General features: G+C 38.4%; 1 protein-coding gene across 2 annotated transcripts in view; it reads left to right on the forward strand.

The window, feature by feature from the left end:
- alk (ALK receptor tyrosine kinase) overlaps positions 1-22,354 on the forward strand; it is a 430,726-nt gene that overhangs the window by 391,845 nt on the left and 16,527 nt on the right. For both annotated transcript variants that reach the window (XM_032546829.1, XM_032546830.1), the window contains exons 12-19: positions 3,258-3,423; positions 5,079-5,226; positions 7,584-7,694; positions 9,537-9,678; positions 11,629-11,796; positions 14,037-14,135; positions 19,773-19,928; positions 20,814-20,927. In XM_032546829.1, the coding sequence (XP_032402720.1) occupies positions 3,258-3,423; positions 5,079-5,226; positions 7,584-7,694; positions 9,537-9,678; positions 11,629-11,796; positions 14,037-14,135; positions 19,773-19,928; positions 20,814-20,927 (1,104 nt within the window). The remainder of the gene's footprint in view (positions 1-3,257; positions 3,424-5,078; positions 5,227-7,583; positions 7,695-9,536; positions 9,679-11,628; positions 11,797-14,036; positions 14,136-19,772; positions 19,929-20,813; positions 20,928-22,354) is intronic.

Raw genomic sequence — 22,354 nt, forward strand, 5'->3', positions numbered from 1 at the left:
GGTGGGATATATTAGGCAACCAGTGAGCATTTTGTTGTTAGTTGAATTGTTAGAAGATGGAAAAAACAGGTCCTATATAAAATATCTACTGGCTCAATTGTGGTTCAAGATACAAAAGTAGATATTTAGGTTCACTACAAAAATATATATTTATACTCAAATGGACACATGAAACTACCAGAGATTTTAACCAAAAGTGAAATTACAAAAGAAAAGAAAATAACATTTGCTCTTTTTACATTAGCATGAGGAACATGTTGTTCAAATCTGAGACTCTGTGGCCTTTTTTTTATATAACAGCACCATTACCAAGATTAGCTCACTTTACACCACAGTCGACCAGGAACAGTTCACTTACTCGCATTTTATGTGATCGACACTGATGATCACAATATGTTGCCATGCAATGAAAGCAGATCTCTCCTGTGTTTGACCCGTCACTGCATTGAATGGCCGGGTCTGTTTAAAGAGCTGCCGTCAGCTTTAATGCAGCCTCAAAGCCCTGATTGACTCAGTTGTTTCCTGACTTATGGGGATGAATCCACCCAGGCCGACTGTCATCATGGCAAGAGTTTAAAAAAGAAAAATCTAAATCTGAAGATTTCTGCTTTTGACATGACGTGCCTTGCAGCGCAGCCTGACAAAAGCTCGGTCCATCTGCCTCTTTGTCCGTCCGTCTGTTACAAGCAGAAATGCTCAGATGCTGCTGATCAGTGGTTCTCAATGATTTCTGCATGCTATAAGAACATTGGTATTGTTGATACTCTCTGCCCCAAAAATGCCTTTGTTGGCCATAAAGAAATAAAATGTTCTTCTACAGTATAACGCAAAAAACACCATCTGGAGTCACTTTAAGAACCGCGACATGAGTCACGACGTATTTACTGTTGCCGTTCAGAGGTCATGGAGAATGCTGGGATGTTGCTGCAGGAGCTTCATTCCAATCAGAAACATCCTCCTTCTTCTTTCTCATGAAGTTTTTCTTCTCTGCTACACATTTAGAACAATTTCCCTCTGATGAACACTGCCAGCCCTCTTGCTGATGGAGGCCACTGCTTGTTATGGTAATTGCTTACTACTGGTGGCAAAGTTCATGGGTTCATGTAGTACTCAGGCAGGGATACAGTCCACTGGGATGTCTTTTGCATCTGGATTCATACTTGTTGGAAGTGAGAGGACCAGACGAGTGTGAACAGAGCGGTTATTAGAGAGGACTCTCATCTCTGAGAGCTCATCTTGTTTTTGTTTGCTCTGCCCAAGTGCTCATCACAGAGTTAGTCATTACACCAGCTGTGTGGTGGGTTTTCGACGGGAATTCACTCACACTGGACCAATAAGAACTATAAAAATGGGGTCAAGTGGGAAACCATCTGGACATGAGGGAATCATTTCAAACACAAGAATGGTTTGTGCTCAACACCGAATGAATTAGGGGCCAAACTTCACAAATACAAATAACTTAAACAGAGAGAGATTATGTTGCTGCCTTCACTATTTAAGCATGCCTGGCCTTACCTGGTAATCATTGATATTATTGATATCATATTGATATTAGTCACCATGTCTCTTTCCCACAGAGTCAGATGTTGAAAAACGCATTGCATAATATAGTTTCTGGTTTACGTCTATGCTTTGACTAGGCCTTTGTACCTCTGATTCTTTTCTCTTTCAGCTATTGAGTTGTAGATTTGATGCTGCGTTTGAAATTGTTGCCCTGTTAGTGGCCCAGTTTGTGCTAAGCTTCATCTGTTAGACAGATTGCTTCACATTCGACCTTCCTGCCAGGTCGTGTGGCTGGGAAACGAGAATAAATCATGAAGTAGATGAACGGATTTGCAGCTGTACCCTTTCACCTGTTACAGTATACTTTGGACAATAGAAGTTACAAGCTCAAATCATCACCCACCACCGTGCTTGACAGTTGATTTGACGTGTTTGTGCAGATATGAAGTTTGCGTCTTGCTGTTGGACCCCGTCAGTGGTGCTGGGACGTAACATTTCACAGATGTAGCCCTGCCCTAGTGCCTGTCTATCCAGTGACTTTCATTCAAAAGCAGACTTTGGTTCACCCAAATCTGCTTCTAAAGAATTTTGAAAACATTTCTAAATTCAACAAATATGACTCAAAAGAGTGACCCGGATCCTGTTCTTAGTGCTAAGCATTGACTAAAAAATTTTTTTAGTCTAAATTTGAAAAAAGCTGCCTATCTTTCTTGAAATAAAGAATTCATCATCTGTTTCTTACTTTATTTTTTTTAGCCTGTGAATATTTTGGACATGATGACTTTGGTCAAAATGCCAAAAGGTTTGGACACTCTTCTCTTAGTATGACTAGCAGCTGCTTAAAAATATTTTTCTTTCTGTAGAACAGTGGAATTCAAGTAGTTTGGCCTTTTATTATTTATTGGATTATGGAACAGCAACAATACAATGCTACCTTAAGTCATTGCTTTTATATTTCCACCTTGAAATTTTGTGAACATCTATATTATATATCTATCTTCTCCATGGTAACAAATGGAGAATATGCTATCTCCATCTTTTATAGAGATAGTAACACTGATCATGATTAATCTATCAATGAATTTGATTACCAGCTCCTTACTCTCCCCTTGAATGCAGTGAAGTCAGATTTAATTTATCACATACTGTTTTTTACTTTATCATAGATTTTGTTCTAGAGACAAGGAAATTGTGCTACTTGTTGTTTTTTGTCACTCTCCTCTCCCTCCTTTTTGTCCAGATGCATAAACAATTAATTGAAAGACGGATGACTCTGAGACAGAAGTTAAAAAGTCTGCCTCGATGCTGCTTCTGAAATCAGGATTTAGCGCCGCAGCTGTTCGTTCCTCCATGTCCATCTGACAAGACTGATGTGAAACTAATTGCAGAGAAAAGAACTTAAATTAGCTTTGACTCATGGGATTACAGACAAAATGAGCAGAAATGTTTATCACCTGTGATCCTGTCAGTGCCTCCCTGCTGCTATTATGGCTATGATCTCAGTTTGAAGCTTACCTTCACTACATGTAATAATGTGCTTTATATCTTCCATGGAGCAGAGGGAAATGCTTTAAGTGTTGAATGACAGCAGAATGAAAGAATTGAGAGTCTGTGGTGTGCATTGAATGTCAGCCAGCTCATCATCCTTGAGTCTGCATGTGTGACAGAGTCAAACTATTTGTCTTTCTGCAGCTGTGTGTATGTGCTTCACAAAGAGCTAAGCCGTTTGCTTTTTCCTTTTTCTTCATCTGCAGCCAAGAAATGGTTTTTTCACACCTGTGGGGCTGTGGGTCCTGAGGGCCCGACTCCCACTCAGTGCCTCAACTCCTACAGGAGCAGGAACATCAACGTGACGGTCGGCACCCACGGGCCCCTCAAAGGCATTCAAATGTGGAGGGTCCCAGAAACGGGCACCTACAGGTAGGCCTGCTGCCAGGGTAAACGCACATTTACAAAGCCATTTTCACTGGAATAATTCATAGTCATTGTTACTGTGAGTTTTTATGCAAACACTTCAGATTTTTCCAGACCTAATTTTATGGAGCTGACAGATCTTTCTCTGTCCATTTTAACCATGAAATGTAAAAGTTCACTATGAGTTTATGACATATATTTAAAACCAACAATTGTTAGTGGATTAATGGATGGAGAGACGAAGCTTTTTAACAATGGGAACGGGAATAACACACATTCATGGTTTTTTATTCTCCTTCCTTATGCAGGTGGGAAATCAAAGCACTTTTCCTTTGGAAGAATTTTTTCTGCAGCTGAAACCAGATATTTATATGATTGTATATGAAGACAGAAAAACAATATCTTCTCAATATCTTGCAATGTATCATACTAAACATTTCCTGTTTCTGGTCAGAATGACTTTCTTTCCAGCTTCAGACAGAATCTTTGCAAGTGTTTCTCTTGTTCTGGGTAATATAACATGATAAAATATAGTATAATGTAATATAATTTATATTGTTCTGGGTTTATACAATAGGTACACATTCCCACGATGTTTATATTTGTATATAATTGATTGAATATATTGACATGGGACTTTTGATGTAACATAAAGTAGCAAGTTTGAGGCGTTTCCTTAAACTGCAACACACACCTTGTTGAACCTAAATTGTGTAAACTAGCCAATCAGAAGCTTACATAGCTGTGACATCATCACCTGGGCTTCAATACATTATTTGCTAGTGATTTAGTCATTTTAAAAGGCAGTTTTACCAAATCAAGGTAAATTTATGGAAAACAGTCATTACTCTGAAATAAATGATGGAGAGAAAAAATATTTTATGCAGTCTATGTAAATATCTAATATCAGCTGAAATGTTCTTACGGGTCAGGCCCATTTCACTTAAACTGATGAGTTTCCATCTGCTGCAATATAGATTGCAAACTCAACCATTTGTACTTCTGATGTTTTTGCTGCAAATATGACTCTCCCCTCACGCCTACCTCCGCTGCTCCATGCATCAATCCTCTACGAGCGAAGAGAAACATTCCTAACAGATTCTCTTCAGAAGGGAGGACATGTGGCATGATTCACTCCCCACCTGAATCCGAAACCACCCACCTCCACCATGGTGGAGCTTTAAAATTTGGAAATTTGTCAACATTCAGAGCTAGTGTGTTGACTTCACGGTGTGAGGTGCTCCATGATTATTGCTGCAGCCTTTTAGAAATCGATATTGCTCCTGTGGGCACTCCTGAAGATATGAGCCGTTTAAACCTGGATTTGACTCAGAGTAGAACTCTCTGGAAGCTCCAATTGCACGAAAACAAGTTGCACACAAACAACTGTAAAGCCTGGGGCTATAAAAAAATAAACTAGCAGCATTGTGGACAGCACATGTTGTTCAGATTTGTTCTCATACTGCCTCAGTTGGGCTTAATGTGACCCATTAAATGAAGCTGATAATTAACCACAGAAATTCATCTGCAGCTGCCATAAGGCAAACATCTCCCCACCAAACTCACAGAGGAAGAACCCAATGCTCTATATCTTCCTTCCTGATAATCTTTAAATATGTGTCTTGCATTTTGTCTTTATCAACATGTTTGTTGCCGCTCAGAATCACTGCCTGCGGTGCAGCTGGTGGGCGAAGCGTGATGGCCATGATCAGGTCACTCGGTGTGTACATCACAGCAGACTTCCTTCTCAGGAGGGCCGAGCTGCTTCACATCCTGGTGGGACAACAAGGAGAGAACGCCTGCCCCAATGTGAGTCCAGCAGAGCACCACAGCCAAACAATTTACTATAAAAACTGTTGTTTTAGTATTTAAGAATCCCTTCCAGCAGAATCTGGACCTAATAAAGAGCTAAGATTAGAACATGTCTTCCATAAACTTGAATGTCTCCCTTAATCAAAACAGGGAAGCTTCAGTAGAAGGTCTTCTATTTGTTCCTTTCTTGATTAAAACTTTTATTTATATTCCTGTAGAGTTTGCATGTATTCATTTGACTTCTTGCTTCTCTTTGAAAGGGAAATGTTCCTCAAATGTGACAACTTGAACACTAAAAGCTTGTTCACCTTGAGTGAACTTTCTACAAAGGCTCGCTTTCAAAACTGACTCAAACTTGATAACATTTTTACTTGCAATCTTCTGCTGCTAAACTTCATGTTGATGATGAAATGAGGTTAAAAAACTGCTCAAAACCCTCACAAACAAGGACACTCACCCATATCTGTAGTGAGAGTTGAACATTTTCCAACTTCACAAGAAACTATCAGCACAAGAAGGAAACAATGGCAGGCAGTCATATTATTTAATGCAAAAGCACACAGCACTAATTCACATTAGAAATGTAGACATCTAAAATGTGAGTTTCTGTAGACAAGAAGGGAACCACAACCGAGGAAGACGAGGCTTTCAAATGAGTTTAGTCATCTTCCCAATAGAAGCAGACACCTGAAGAAATAAACTCTGATTAGTCTTAGATGTTACTTTACCTTATTTAATGTTGGAAAACAAATAACAGGAGACATATTATGTTGAATATATTTTCAACATATGTTGAAAATATGTTATGTTCAAATGAACTTATTTGAATAAATAAGTTAACTTGAGCTTATTTATTCAAATAAATAAATAAGTGTTTTTCAATAACTATTTTAGGATCTTCATATACATAATGCAGTAGAGAAGTTGGGGAATGAGTTCAAAATCTGAATCGAAAATCTGTGTAAATCATACTTAATCTTTTACATGAGGAAATATTTACAAATTTCTGTTTTGTCTCACAAAGTAAATATGCAATTAGTTATCCTGTAAATCAGTTTAAATATTTTGTTCTTATAAATAAAGTTTAAGGCTCACAATGAAATAGGGTATTGATATGCTCTGGAGAGTACTTCTTTATGACAATGGTTATAATGTCTTTTTAAGTACTTTCATTGTAGGAAAACCACAAGAGAGTAAAAAAGAGACTGAAGTGATACTTGTGGCCTGTCAGTGTTGTAAATTGCCAACTGTTAGAATGTCTTGTTTCAGAGCTTTCTCGGAAACAGATAAATGAGTTATTTAGCTTGTTTGGAAACCAGGCGTGACATCCTGTGCAGCCTGGGTTTTTTTCCAGACCTTGTAATTGTGTGTGGCCCCTTCCAGCTGCTATGTGGGTCGTTACTGCTGAGCTATACCTGCGCTTTGTCTCTGTATTCCCACTCGGCTCGTTTGTGTTGTGGTTGTTGTTTTTCTGGAAGAGAAAAAAAACACCCTCCTCTCTTCTGTCCTGCGATTATTACTTTTTAACTCAACATGTCTTGAAATGCTCTGTGCACACAGCAGAGAGGGAGTTACAAAGTTTAAGTGAAAGTGTTTAAAGTTCCTGTTATTACCCCTCAACCCTGACAACGAGACCAACACCTCACTACAAGATTTCCCTTTGGAGACGATGAGAGCTCCTTTGTCTTCAGAAACACACATAGACACACACACGCATGCACCCCTGCAGAGTGAAAAACTGCAACATAAAAACCAGAAGACTCTTGGATCATTTGAGCCCCTCCACCTGTCAATCACAGTCAGACTTCTTCTCTGTCCTCCCTTCAAGGCCTCTTAGAGTTTCAGCTCAGACAGATCTGGGAGTTGAGGCTCAGACAGAGCGAGAGAGAGAAACGTGTGCCCCTTCACACTTAAAGGCGGCCCGGCTGCAGGCTGTTCAGCATGATAGCGCACACAAAGCAGCATCGGTCCCTGAAATCTCAGCCAGGTAGAGACACTGCTTCTGACATCACTCGCTAGCAAAATGTCCAGCTCCATTTTTATAGACAGAAGAAAACAGGGGTAACATTCTGTCTTCTTGCGATGATACAGTAAGCCTTACAGTAAAGACGGCAGCTGTTTTTGCTATTCAACAAGAATAAAAACAAAAATCTGATTAAAGCAAAAGCTTAAATTGTCTTGGAAATACAACCGGGCTGCCTCAGTTTTTCCACCTGGATATGTCTGCTCACTGCTACAAAGTCAAACTCCCAAACTCAAAGAATCTGGGGTTCAGCTGCCGCTCCGTCTTCACATATCTGACATTCATGATGTAAAAGTCTTCAGCGAACTGACATCTTTTTCCCCCGCTGCAGTCCAACGGCGCGCTGAATAAGATCTGCCTGGAGCACAGCAGTCCCATGGTGGAAGGAACTCAAGTGAAAGGAGGTGGAGGAGGCGGCGGCGGGGCGACGTATGTGTTCAAGGTAAGAACATATCAAGGTTTGGAAAGGATGGGGGGGGTTAAAAATTTACCAACAGCTCTTGAATTATGTGAATAGGTTGGTGGTCATGGTCAAATAGGCAAAAATCAGCAGTGAAGCGTTACTTTTCCTGGTAAAATGCAAAATGTTGTAGTCAAAAAGAGTTGTTTTTTTAAATAAGTTCTATCCACTAGAGGATAGGACATAAAACTATTATGACTTTATGAAAAACAAAGCATATTTTTATGCTGGAACATCTTTTAGAGGAACCCTATGATGTGGTTCATTTTAAGTCAACCAAATAAAGATGAAACATTTGGATTTTTAAAATCTGATGTAAGCCTTAATATTCAGTCTTTATATTTGACACAAACTCAAATGAAAGGTGTTTGTAAATTGTAATTGACTGAAGCCAATTACAATTCCTCCCCTGATCTCCAAACCTTAATTTTATTTCAATTTAATGTGATAAATGAACACAAACCAGCTCATAATTGGAAAATTATAGTTAGTATCACTCTGAAACTTGATTCATGCATTTGCTTTCCTGTCTCTTAATCAAATCAAATCCAGCAGTGCCACTCTTTGCCTTCAGCAGTTGCCTAATCAGCTAATAAAGTCCAGCTGTGTTTAATTCAAGCTCAGAATAAATCCTGCTGTTCTGTGACGGCCTCAGACATTTGATAGAGAACATTAGTGAACAAACGGCATCAATTCATTGTTGGGAAATGGAAAAATGATGCCACAAATACAAACCCATTGAGACATGGGTGTGTGTAAGATGACAAGAAATACATTAATCAGAGAAGTATGGTATGAAGAAAAGCTTGCTGGATTATTGCTGATTAGAAACTGCAACAGCTCCTGTTTGTAGTTTGTCTCGATTCAGTTGAGAGGAGATCAAAACGTAACTTTCTGAAACTGCCTGGAGAAAAAACTTTCACTGCACCATCCATGGTGGTGGCACAGTCATGCTGTGTGGATGCTTTACTTACAACAGGGATAGGAAAGGTGGTCCAAGTAGATGGGAAAATGTGTGGAGCTAAACGCAGGACAGTCTTGACAAAAATCTGAGGAAATAATTTATATTCACTTAAGTCCATGTCTTGGAATGGGCTCAGGTCCCCATTGTGAATCTGCTTGAGGATCAAATTACATCCATGTTGAGAGGCTCCTTCCATATTGGGAAGGAGCCGCATTTATCATATTAGCCGTCTGTATAGCATGTGTAATATTGTTCAAGTATTTCTTGCATGAATAATATTTTGTGAAATGTAGGATAATTCTGCTCATTAGTTTAAATATTTTATGTCTAATACAGTAGGTTAAAGTTCACAGCTAATGGATTTTTTTACGTGGAAGTACAGAAAATGTGCATTCACGTTTATAATCAATATGCACCTTTAGTTTGTGTTTATTTTGAAATTACAATAAGTGTATAATACTGATTATGAACCTTTGTTAAAATGTATTAAAGCCCGTTATGAACCAGAGATCCACTCTCAAATATATTCTGTATCATTTAATGAAGAAATTGATTCTCTCTTTTCTAATCAGAAGTATTAGGTTGATATAATGGATCACTAAATCTATATTAAAAATTTTACTAATGCAACTGCACTTTTTCAATTCTTTGTTTTATTCAAGAAATTAGTTGTTCATTGGTCCTCATGTTAAATTTACATAATTGAGGATGAGCGCAAGAAAAAATTAAATTCAGATTCTTTCAAGTTTACAGATTCATTTTAACTTCAAAAAGTTAAAATGAAGTGGTAATGCATGTCAACCTGGGAAATGATCCTGAGATCCTAAGTCACTGTAACACTGTAAAAAATGCTGATATAGGTGGACAGAGGAGTGTACATCCCTCTCATCGTCGCTGCTGGCGGAGGCGGGCGAGGCTACAGCAGCCAATCAGAAACCCAGCTGGAGCAGATGGACTATGACCCCAGCCAACCAGGACGCAATGGGAAGTCTCACTCTTCAGGTACGCAACATAAGCACAGCACACTGGTTTCAGTGCTGTTAGTTTGTGTGTGAGTGAATGCTGTTGAGAAAACAGTTGTGCATGCATGCCATCATCTGTGTCAGTGAAATAAGTCATTTCAGGGGAAACGCACTGACGAGGTTTATATAAGTAATTACTGTTTCATAAATATCCCCCCTTTGTGTGTCAGAGTCTGTGCTCAAACACAAAACAGTGTGATAATTGAGTTCTGTTTCATAAGACAATTGGGGCAATCAGAGACTTGGGTTGGCAACTACTTTACTTTAATTCCCTTTAAATTCAAGTAAAATCCCTTTTCACCATTTCTTCGATATCCCCAGTCCTAACCAGTTGTCCCAAATGTGTAATAATTATCGGATTTGTGCAAATATTTTAGTGTCTGTCCAAAATACAGTCAGAAGTTTGAAAAATCCCACTGTATACAATATTTTGACCCTTTCATTATACTGCTAAATTCTTAAGCACAACATGATGCGGATGCTACCCTTACCATTTGCGCTTGTTGGTGTGCAATTATCCCACCTGTCTACTTACAACCAATCAACAGACGGTTCAACACCTGGTGATGCATAACAAGCCATTTCTGTAACAACATGCAGATGGTTGCAGAGATCACTGAACTGAAAAATCAAGCAAAGTCTAAAAAACACCAGAAAAATAAAGCATTGTCTGTTTCCAGTGCAGAATATATAACACCACTTCTTTTGAAAAAAGGAACATTATGTTATAATGAATTTCCTTTTGCAGTTGCTGCTTTTGATGTTTGTTTTCCAATGTCTCTGTGAAAATGTCACTGCATCGTGATATTCAAATCAATAAAATTGGTTTCTATGGCACGTTTTTTAGTTGGAAAAAAACATTTCTTTTGCACTTTCAGTTGTTTTATTGACAGTGTAAAATATTTGAGGTAGGATCCTGATTCATAATTATTCATCAGAAGCCACCTAGAAGATGATTAAATATGAATCACATTCTGGTCGCTTGAGGCACTCATCCTGAGCTCCACAGAAGTAGAAACATTGTTCTGGTCAGAAGTATTTTTGCTACCATTAGTTGCAATATTGCATTACAGACTATAATTTTATCAGTCTGTCACTATGTGTTATTGAAACAAACAACAATCATTTTTAGCAGCTGACCATACTTCAACATTTGATGTATGCTAACTTTGGCTAACCCCTCTAGAGGTTAGAACATGCCATCTTTTTTTGATGTAGTATAGGGGTACTAGCAATATCTAAAATTAGCCAAGAGACTAATATTTTCTAATGCTGCCATGTTAACAATAGCTCAGTTTAAAGTCTTAACTGCAGCTGATAGGCCATCTTTGCTTAACATGCCAGCATTAACACATTAGCTAACAGAAGCTAACAACTCTGTAAGCTTGAATGCTGTCTTTAGCTGAGAATGGGAGATATGCTAAAGAAAGCTGTGTTTTCAGCAATAAAACTGGTGCTACTGTCACAAAGACCAGGCTCTGCAGCTTTTATGGAGGCACATTAAAGTCCATGAAATGTTCCAAATGTAGAAAACATTAAAATAATTTTTGCAAGCATTTTAATTGTTGATTCTGGCATTGTTTCTCAGTTTCAGCAAGCAAACCTTGGTTGTAACTGTGCATCTTTCAGACCTGAGCTTTGGCTTTGTAGTTTCTCCAAGTTTCTCATTTGGTCATATTCTGACAGGTTAACTTGCTCTCGACCCACAGGGTGCACCGTTTGACTGACGGTAAACACCTTCTTTTGTGTCCGCTTGTCCTGCCTACTCCTCAACCCAAAGCAACTCAAAAGAATTAGACAAAGACAGCTAAGTCAGTGGTCACCTATCGAGGTTTATGTGTTCAGTGTCCTTATGGAGGACTGTGTGTGTGTGATATTTTCAACTTCCAAAGCACTTTGACATTAAATATATGGGTTTGTTTGGTGACAGGTGGAGGCGGTGGTTGGAATGACAGCTCTCCTGTCAGCCAGGGTGGTCGGCCGTTGGTTCTGGGAGGCCAGGGGGGGCAGGCCTGTCATAAGTTCTGGCAGACCCGTGGTGGCTTTGGAGGCGGCGGGGGTGGATGTACGTCAGGGGGCGGCGGCGGAGGCTACAGAGGTGAGTTCATGAAGACCTGCCAGTTCCTCCAGGTTTCATAAGCTGCTTGCCAGTGTGTTGTTTTTATTTTTGTTAAAATAACTATTTTTCAACCTTTACTGTTACCTTTTTTTAATGCTATATTTAACCTTGAATATTTTTTTTGTTTATTTTCTTAACTTTTGATATCTGCTCTTTAAAGCAGTCTGGCAAACATTGAGCATAAAATCAACCCTTTAAGTACAGCTGAGTGGCGTTTCTGGGAAGCAGGTGTCAGACTGAAGAGACCGTCACTGGTCTCCTCTTTGGCTGTGTTCATACAGCATCCAATTTTATTTCCCCAAATGCAAGCCATGCCTGTTTGACTTTTTCATGGTTGTTTGAGCAGTGCAATTCTGATATATTCACCCTCCAAAAAATCTGAAATTTTCCCACTTCCATATGTAGTGGTAAATTTGATACGTATCTGATTGTTTTCAAAGTGTCAGCAATCTGAACGGTCGTGTCCCATTTTATCCCACTTTTATGTCATTGATATGAGGGGTGCATCATTATTCTGCAGAACACACCAGGTGCGGTAAAGTTGGATGTGAATAATGGCTGAAAAGTATAATCATGAAAATATGAAAAAGTCTCTGTCAGTGAAACACATTACATTCCAATCCCACTACGTACTTCTGGCTGTGACTGTGCATCCAAACTGACGTCAATACAAACGTTGGCGTCAATGTACTTCAAATGACCATTGCTATTACTAGTGCTTTTCTTATAAGCTTCCTTTGTGTTGTCATGGTTTTGTGGCAATACTTTTGACTCTCATTGATGAATACATTTTAAAATTGATCTATAGACACAGCATCCATTATTACTTCTGTAGACAGGTTTTAGGTTGTAAATCGCTAACACTGATTGATTCCAGGTGCATCATTCAGTAGCATGAAGGACTATGCAAAAAAACAAAACAAAAAAAAATCAGATGTCAGAGAAATATTGGACTTGAGCATCCAATATCTCATATACTATGTGGACTTATTTTATCTGACTGATTAACCTACAATTAACTCAGGTGCATTTCTTCATGAATAGATTAATAAAATTAACATAGATGATGTCACAGTTTCAGAGAGGATTAATTACCACAGAACTACAGTGACGGAGCACTTAATATAGATAAGATGGCAGAAGAGCAAAAAAAAGTAAGTTCCACATGACTCATGAAACTTGATGCTGCTAAACAGACAATAACTTTAGGCTGTCAAAATAAGAGCATCACATCTTATGTTTTTTGAACAATAACAATATTTGTTGTCAATCTGTTGCTAAGAGATCAGCGAGTTTTCTGGTAGCAAAGTGCCATGAAGTAAATATCTGATTTTTACTTTTGCAAAATTTGCCAACTCTAAATTTGTTGTGTCTAAGCAGATAAGTTGTATTTCAAAAGAACTTATTTTTTATAAACAATAATTAATTTGGTGTTAAAAGATGAGCGTTTTATTTTTAGTAACAAACTGCCACGAAGTATATAGAGGAATTGTTATTGTTTTTTGAACAATAGCAATATTTGTTGTTAATCTGCTGCTAAAAGTTGAGCAAGTTTTCTGGTAACCAAGTGCTACAAAGTAAACATTTGATTTTTACTTTTGCAAAATTTACCAACTCTAAATTTCTTGTGTCTAAGCAGATACGCAGTATTTAAAAACAGCATATGTTTTATAAACAATAATACTACTTGTTATTAATTTGATGTTAAGAGATGAACGTTTTTTTCTGGTAACAAACTATTTTGTAATATACTTACCACCAATGACAAAAAAAAGATCACTTTTCTGCAAAATTCACCAACTGCAAATTACTTTAGTAAAAGTAAAAATCAGAAGGCAGTGCATTCACATTACTACAAACATTAGCAGGCAGTGCCTTTTCCCTAAAATAAGCTTTTTAGCTATTTTTTTTTTTTTTTATTAATCATGTTTAGCACACATACATGGAGGAATGTCAATGTAAAACATGCAAGTCATGCCCCAAATGCCACTAGCAGCATTTACGCTAACAGTCGCATTTTGGCAAATTTTAGCTTATACACTAATTTTCACATGCTTGTGACTCTCCATGTCATTGAGTACGTTGCAGTTTACTTTAGCGTTCTGATGCTAAAAATTAGCATCAGAACGCTGGTTTCCAACCAACGGGCACACTTTGGTAGGCCCCGCTTAAATTTCTTCAGAAATGTTCTAGTTCATTCTTAATCTATTCTTGTCCAGGAGGAAACACCTCGCTAGAGAACAACCCCACAGCCGACGGGGATGATGGTACGTCGTTTCTGGGTCCAGATGGAGAGCTGTTCCTTCATCCTCTGAAAGGTAACATCGGGAAAAACACAAAAAATTGAAACTATTGACTACATTTTACAGAGTTCATAAGTGGGAATAAAAACTCTGTTGGACAATCTCTGAACCGTTTCACTTCCTAGCTCAGGGGTGGGCAATCCTGGTCCTCGAGGGCCAGTGTCCTGCAACTCTTAGATGTCTTCCTGGTCCAACACACTTGAATCCAACAGCTGAATCACCTTATAAGTGCAGTCAAGATCTCCAGAGTCCTGCTAATGACCTCATTATTTGACTCAGGTGTGTTGAAGTAGAGATACATCTAAAAGTTGCAGGAGACCGGCCCTCGAGGCCTGGAGTTGCCCACCCCTGTCCTAGCTCAACATTCTTGCTTTGGTAAACCTAACTGCAAAAAAAAAAAAAATTAAAAAATTTAATTGCCAACAAATACCTGCACAGTCCTAGTTCATTGAGTCTGCATTTAAAATTCAGAGCAAGTAGTTGCAGAAGGTTTACTGAAAGGAAATATGACGTCAGTGAGAGAGCTCTCTGCTGACACAGTGGAAAACATGAAGTTGTAAAAATACTTCCAAAATCAGGTTGGTTGGTTCCAGTCCACTGGTTCTCTACTTTAGACCAAGGTTAAATAAAACAAAATCAAAGCAATGTTTTTGAAAATAGGAAGTGCACAAGAAAAAATATGACAGACACTTTGAGAGCAAATAGTAATAATTTAGCTAAAGGAAAAGAAGCCTAAAAACAGCCTTCATTATTGTCTAAACTGAAGGGCTCAGTGGGCTACCTAGAAGGACTGTGGATGACTGGATGAACCCTGACCTGCATTGACCAAGGAAATGAGTAACATTTGTTTGGATCCTATTAAACATCTAAATATGAGTGGCTTAAGAAAACAAGCACATTTCACAGAAATCAATGACTATATGAGATTGCGCATCAGGTGAATGAGCAGCACAGACGTTGGTCGATATTTTTTCAAACAAATGTACAGGTGGACGTTTTTTTCATCCATCAGCACAAAGTGGGTTTGTTGATGACGAATTTGAGTTTTTATGGTTGTAAACCTTTTCCTGTTTTTCCAAGTTCAAAAACTGTGGCATATAATGATAATTGGTACCTGGAATACATTTATGGGTTCTCAGAAAAGAAAATCGTAGTATCACCACTTTAAAAGCCTCACACAAAGCTAATTAAAAACCCAAAAAAATGTTTTTTAAATGTATTGATCTTTGTTGCAATTCTCTTTTCAGCATGTTTAGAGAGATTATTTGAAAAACTCTCAGTATAAACTTAATTGAACAGAACTGAACAAAGCTCTTTTCTTGACCACTGAATGTGGAGCTGGGAATCATTTTACGTAATCAAACATTACAAAAACATGTTCACTGCCAGAGGTTGCTCAGTGCTGTTGTGAAAATATATTGTTCTATAACTAAAACGTTCTATTCTGTGAATGAATTTGCACCAAATGAAGCTTTCAAAACCCTCAGTGGTCAGTACAGGAGAGTAAGAACATCTCGGCTATGATATCAGAGGAGCAGGCCACTGACATTTCAAGTTACGACTCCAAAACAATTCTTGTTTTATTGATCAGCAGCTCTTCAGGTAGAAAAGATGAATTTATCAGCACTTTTTTTCGTCTGCAACCTGTGGTCCTTCTCCTGTTCTGTTCTGCTCATGCATTTGAACCCGACAGGCTTTTAAAGACACAGACGTTGAAAACCTCACCGCTGGCTAAAAGCTTGTTGACCATTTACACATCAGCACTCAGCTCCGTGAACAAAAAGACACAGAAAAATAGACAACACAGTAAAGTGGTTTTTCAAATCGCCTCCATCTATCTGAGCTTCAACACAAGCAAAGCAGCTTTAGTCAACAGCTCCACAACATTTGGTGGAGTAATAGAAAATATTTCATGCCTTTTTATTTTAAAATCTACATGTTTATCCCTTATTCTCTGGAGTTGGTTTGACAATAATGAAAGCTTTAAAGGTGGCAACTCAGAGCTGACTTTGAATATTTTATTGCAAGTGAAATATTTTAGTGATTGCATTTGAAACCCGAAAGCTTTGCAGGATTTAGTGGGCCGGAACATGTGGGACATGTCTCCATTAGGCTGTCAGCAGCGACAACTTGGTGGCAGCAGTGTGGGGCTGAAAGGACCAGAAATTTACTTTAATTCAAAGAAAAAACATCATGGAGTGATGCAAATACATGTGACCTGAAAAGACAGAGCATTAATAGCAGAAGAAAAATAAAGCGGGGCTGAATAATAAAGAGATTTAATTAATTTGATGCCCATTTGATTAAAACAGGAGTAATTTCATGGAAACAGAGTCATGTTTCATCACAGCCTAACATTCACAGTAAATCATTTACACAGAAAATTGCCATTTATCAAATTATGGAAGCAGGATGTGGGTGGGAATGATGAAAATGGAAGAGATGAAATTGTTCACAAATTAATGGAAAAGATGAAAAGTTTGTCACATGAAGAATAGACTGATAAATAATTAACTGGCTTGGTAAGCTGGGCTGCAATCCACCATTCACCATCTGTTGACCTCAGCTCATGTTTATCATTCAAACAAGCTCTCAATACTTGAATTGATCATTGATTTCTGTCATTTTCCCAGTGAAATCCAAAGAAAGCTACAGAGTTGCACAGTTATTTAGGTGCTTTAGCTGATTCTGGCAGAAGATCAGAACTTTTCCTTGATTTAATTAATAGTGCTTAAACTTACTTATCAGTAACTGATAAGTTATGCGCCAGATAGATACCTGTCTACAAACAAAGCCACAGATCCGAATCATTTTACAGTCAAAAATGGGGATAAGAGGAATCTTAGTGTGAACATGTGATTCGCAGCGGTGCCAGTGCCTGGCATCGTGGTAGAGCAGGCACAAAATATCTGAAGGCTCTTAGTTTGGGATGTGGCTGTCCAGGGTTAAATTCTTCATCGTTCGACCTTTGTTTCATGTCTACAAGAAGGAACAAAGCAGATTCTTGTTCTTGAAGAAGTTCAAGCCTTTCAGTGTTTGCAACAAAAAGCTAAGTCTGTTGTGGAGATATGTGTAATCTCTACTGCCATCATCTGTTGGGGCAGCAGCGTCAGATCCAGGGACTTAAAAGCCTCAGTGACTGGATAAAGAAGGCTGGTTCTGTTCTGTGGAACCACTGGAAATAATGGTGCAAAGAGGGTCTCTATAGGAAATAAATAACAGTACAACCCTGAGCATCCTCTTCATCAGACTGCTTTACAACTGAGTATCTTCAGTCAGAGGCTTCTTCAGATACCATAGTAAGACAGGTGACTATAGGAGTTATTTTCTGCCCACAGTCGTCACCATCTTCTATAACTCTTTGAAGAACTTTACATAATTTGAGTAACAGCATCATTTAATTTCTCTTCAAGACAAATAACATATTTTTGAATAGGACTGAATTTGAATCTGCAAATATTTTCCAAAAAACCTTTCATCCTCTTCACTCAACATGGAGGAGCTGGCTGTGTCTAAAGATGCACAGTACACCGCACACATATACTCATTAGTATGCAGTGAGCAGCTCGATTCAGGACATTTGTATTCTTCCTTGGAAACCTCCCCAGTGTTTCTGGGTTAGATTTATGTATTTGTACTTTCAGTAGATAAAAGAATCATGGGAGAAAATAGATTCTGCAGATGACTGCATTGCCTTTGCTTACTAAATAGCACATGCTTTCACTGACAATCCATAGCTAATTCATGTGAGACTGCTTTGTCCCTGCTGCATGCTGTTCACAATCAAGACACCGGAAGTCCTTGTATCAAGAATAAGAAAGTGTTGTGAAATCAGTTTGAAATTCTTTGTGGCAGGAAGCCGTAATCCCAGAGAGGGAATGAATTGTTGCAGATAACCATCAGAGCAGATTGTGTTTCTGATTCAAACATAAGGGTCAGTGTAGGCCACTGAGATGAATACTATACACACTGAGCAGGAAATGATATTAATGGAACTCTATTTACAGGGATTAATGGATGGATGAACCATTTTCAACAAATGTTTGTTATTAGATTGAAATTAGCTGCTCCGGTGTTTTTATAACTGGGTGCTATGCAATTAAACAATTTCTCCTTATTGTCCACCCTGCATATCACAACTTTTATCACTTCATATGAAAGAGTTTCGGTATGTTGTTGGTTGTGTAGGAACTGCTCAAAGAAAGACTATATCTCAAGAGAACCTCCAATTTCAATAGGATTGTAAAAACAGATTAAATTTTAAAAGAATGTAATGAAAATCTGGGGCATTTGTTCACACAATATCAATACTGGAAACCTTAAATATTAGAAAACTCGTCTTGACATCTGTGAACAGAATCAGTTTTTGAGTTGCTTAGATTTATGTTACTTTTATTTTTTTTGTCTTTTCCCAAATGTGATGCTGCACCATTTGAATAATGGATTATTTCTCGTCTGCAACTTCTCCCGGATCATCCAGAATTTCAAAACATCCTATTCAAGACACATGCTTGTCCAGAGCTGCTGCTGTTTGCTTGTTCATTAAACTTTAATCTGTGTTACAAAACAGTCTGTAAGCAGGCTGACAGAGAGGAACATTTACCATCCAGGACAGCTTGTGGATCATTTCCAGGAAATTACATCAGAGTTTTAACTATTGCTTATTTTGCTGACACAGATTCCTTATTTTTTAATTATAAAATGCCAAATGGATATTAATTGGCCTGTAAAGAAATTAAGTCTAAGCTTAAGCAGTTATCAAAATAGCAAAATATAGTCAAATATATCTGTAGTTAGCATTCAAAGAGGTTTTTCAATTGGATTTCTTTAAATGAAACAAAACTAATTATGATTTAGTGTTTTTCATTCTTTGTATTCACTTTAAGTGCTTAGTGTGCTTACAGTGGTGGGAATCATGAGAAGTGTGAGGTCTTTGCTGGTTTAAATGGAAAGTTACAGTGGCTCTTTGAATCTACAGTTATGTGGGAAAAAACACTATTGCTGCTTTTGTAAAATGTATCAATGAAAGCAGAAGCAAGGGGCTTTGATCAGATACACTTGGTTAACTAATCATCAAGCTAAGCGTCTCTACATGTTGTCCTCTTGTAAGACGTTTGCTGAACCTCCCAGGAGAGGACGCCCCAGTAAATTCACCCTGAGTCAGACCATGCAATACTCAGGGACCAGAACAGAAAAAAACAAGAGTTTCTTCTTAAAAGATACGAGGCATCAAATGAAATGGAAAATATGAAAACAGCATAACATAAGGCCAAGAGCATTGGCTCAGATAAATGGATATAGATATTAAAAAGATGGGTTGCATGTATAGTAAGTGAAGCAACAAGAATTTAGAAATGAGTATTTTTTGATAGAGACCAAAGTAAAAATGCTAAGCCAGAAAATCAGCAGAAAAACCACCTATGACATTCCAGTCATAGAGTCAGCAATGTCTTCCAGTGTAGACTAAAACATATGTCCTCAAAAATCATTTTTGAGACCCAAACGGCTTGCAGAAGTGACTACAAATGGCGATTGCAGGTAAACCAGAGTGTGCTTAATATTCTCTACATGCAGGTTATGTACTGGTGTTTCAGTTTAGATATCCAGAGACACGTCTGATCTGCTGTTCCTTCTGCGTTTTCGCACCAACAGCCATAGAGGGAGACGGAGAAGTGATCATCAGCCCCGTTCAGAACTGCAGCCATTGTGAAAGCAGCGAATGCCACGAGAGCCAAGACGGCATCATCTGTTACTGCGACGAGGACCTGGTCCTGGCCGCAGACGGCGTGTCCTGTATCAACGCCTCGGGTCAGACCCTTAATCTTCCACACAATTGCTCCTAATCTCTCATCCTTTCGCCTAAATAAATGTAGAAATGAGTTTAGCAGGATTTTGCCTCTAACAGAGTGTGACTCAGAGAACAGATAATGAATTTATCTCCAAATGTAATGAAGCCTGGGGGGGACTGAGATTTATTATTTCTTTGTCTTGGGATTTTTATTTAATAGACCTTTAATCATTTATGATAATAAGTATAAGCTAACTATAGAGGTATTAGTCAGGTTGTGTTGTCACAGAAAGGCCCTCTATCTTGATGTGGATTTAGAAAACTCGAGGTTTCACCCTCATTCTCTGACTTCATGCAGAGATCTTTAGCCAGTCCTCATCAGCAGAAGCTAAATATCACTTTTGACTCTTCTTCTTGGGTTAAATTAGGAATGAGAGCCATAGACAAACTCCTGTGAAGGTGGAATTGCCTCTTCAAATATAATTTGTAATCTCTGTAAATAATACATTAATGGATGTCATTCGGAAAATAATTAGCATGGCTGAGTGTCACTCGATAATTTAAAACACAATGCCAGGCCTATTACCATCACAATAATAGGCCTAAGCATAGCCTGATCTGCAGATCTGTTTGCATTAATGATGTAAGGTCATTAAAGGGCACGCTCTCAGTATGGTCTGTTTCGCTTTGCAGATTTGTTCTTCTGCTCAGACAAGAGAAATTAGATACCCCCCCTCACAACTCACAATTTTTACATGCACCAGCCGTCCCTGCTCCCCAGCTCTGTTGTGTCATCCCTTTCACATCATTAATTAAGCCGGAGATGTGTGTGGCTCGCTGAATGTTAATGCTCCTCCGGGGAAGATTACCAGTGTGTGATGCTGCTGCTTCCTGTTGTTTCTCAGAGGCGACCCGGCTGCCTCCACAGCCGTCTCTCTCCCACCTGGCTCTGGGTCTGTCTGTGGGTACGTCGGCGCTCATCGCCGCCCTGCTGCTGGCGGTGTCTGGTGTCATGATAAGTACGTACAAAGCGCCCTCATGTTCCACGGTTACGGTGTCTCTGTTTGCCTAATCGTAAGGTCAGACACAGCTTCACTGAACTTCACTTCCCGGTCAAGGAAGCAAAGTATTTTTGTGTATTCATTGCATAAAAAGCTGTTACAACATTTTCACAGACTCCTATTGTAAAATCCTATAATCCTGCGACTCTCATAAATTCCCCCCCAAAAATTGATAACTGAGCCTTTTATGTAAATGGCAGCCATGTTTGATTTTGATGATTTTGAGAAAACGCAGTTGTAATTACAACTTATGACTCAATACACAACTATTACAATGTACCGCTACATCCCAGTATGAGTGTTAAATAAATATTATCTTTAGTTTTGTTTACTCTATTGTAAGTACAGAACTATTTAACTGTATCATTCTTCTTTTCTTCTCTTCCAACTAACCACATATTGTAACCATTTCAAGAGTTCTCCAGACTTCCTCAAAGTTGATCAAACTTTTTATTTGTATTCTGGACACTATTTCCCTCATTATCATAGTACCATACAATAATGTAATGTACTCAACACTGACCTATGAGTTATTCAGGCATAAAAAGCTCGTAAACTCCAACCACAATAACGTTGGTTCATAAATATATGCACTTTCATTAAAACAGTTCCAGTGCTGGATTTCAATTAGTTTTTCATTAAAAACATATCCTCAAGTAAATGCTTGGTCATCCCTTGTTCAGAAAACAATAAATGTATTCCTCTTTAAGAATGGAAGGACCTTCTTGACAAATCTTCTTTTAAAACAAGTAGTTCTTTAAATGTATGTTATAAAAAACTAAACCCAATCAAAAACAGCATTTTTGTGCCTTTAAACAATCTGACAGATAAAATACTTTCCAGTGTAATAAATCTCACCCTGCATGTGTTTTCAAGTCCCGTCTGTGTGTTAGAAAGTGATGCTACTCACAAATGAACTGTGACCTTCGCCGGTTTCTCCCTGTGAAGTTTTGGTTAATGACGGCGTTTCCTGCAGGAGGTTTACTACCGACAAGGAGCCGATTGATGCCCTCCAGGGTGAAGACGCCATTTTTACTTGAGCTGACTTTTTAAAACATAAACACACCAAACATGTTGATTCAGCTTCTGAAACTGCACGAATTGGTTGACATTACAAAATAAGCGCATGTTTTTAAAGTTGAAATTGCCCACAAAAAAATGAAAAAATGTGTTGATAAATTCCTTTTCTGATAACTTTGGGTCAAAAATGCAGATCCCTGCTTCTGCGGTAACAGAAACAGAGCAAGAGCTGGACCTAGTTCAGCCTCTGAACTGGTTCCTCTTCTCTAGTCTTCCAGATATCACTGTTGAAATTAATACATTTCATTTAGTTTTGTTCTGGTTGCATAAAAGTCACTGTTGATGCCTCCTCCCTTTCAGCCTTT

Source organism: Xiphophorus hellerii, chromosome 19, assembly GCF_003331165.1.
Source record: "Xiphophorus hellerii strain 12219 chromosome 19, Xiphophorus_hellerii-4.1, whole genome shotgun sequence".
Classification (NCBI taxonomy): Eukaryota; Metazoa; Chordata; class Actinopteri; order Cyprinodontiformes; family Poeciliidae; genus Xiphophorus; species Xiphophorus hellerii.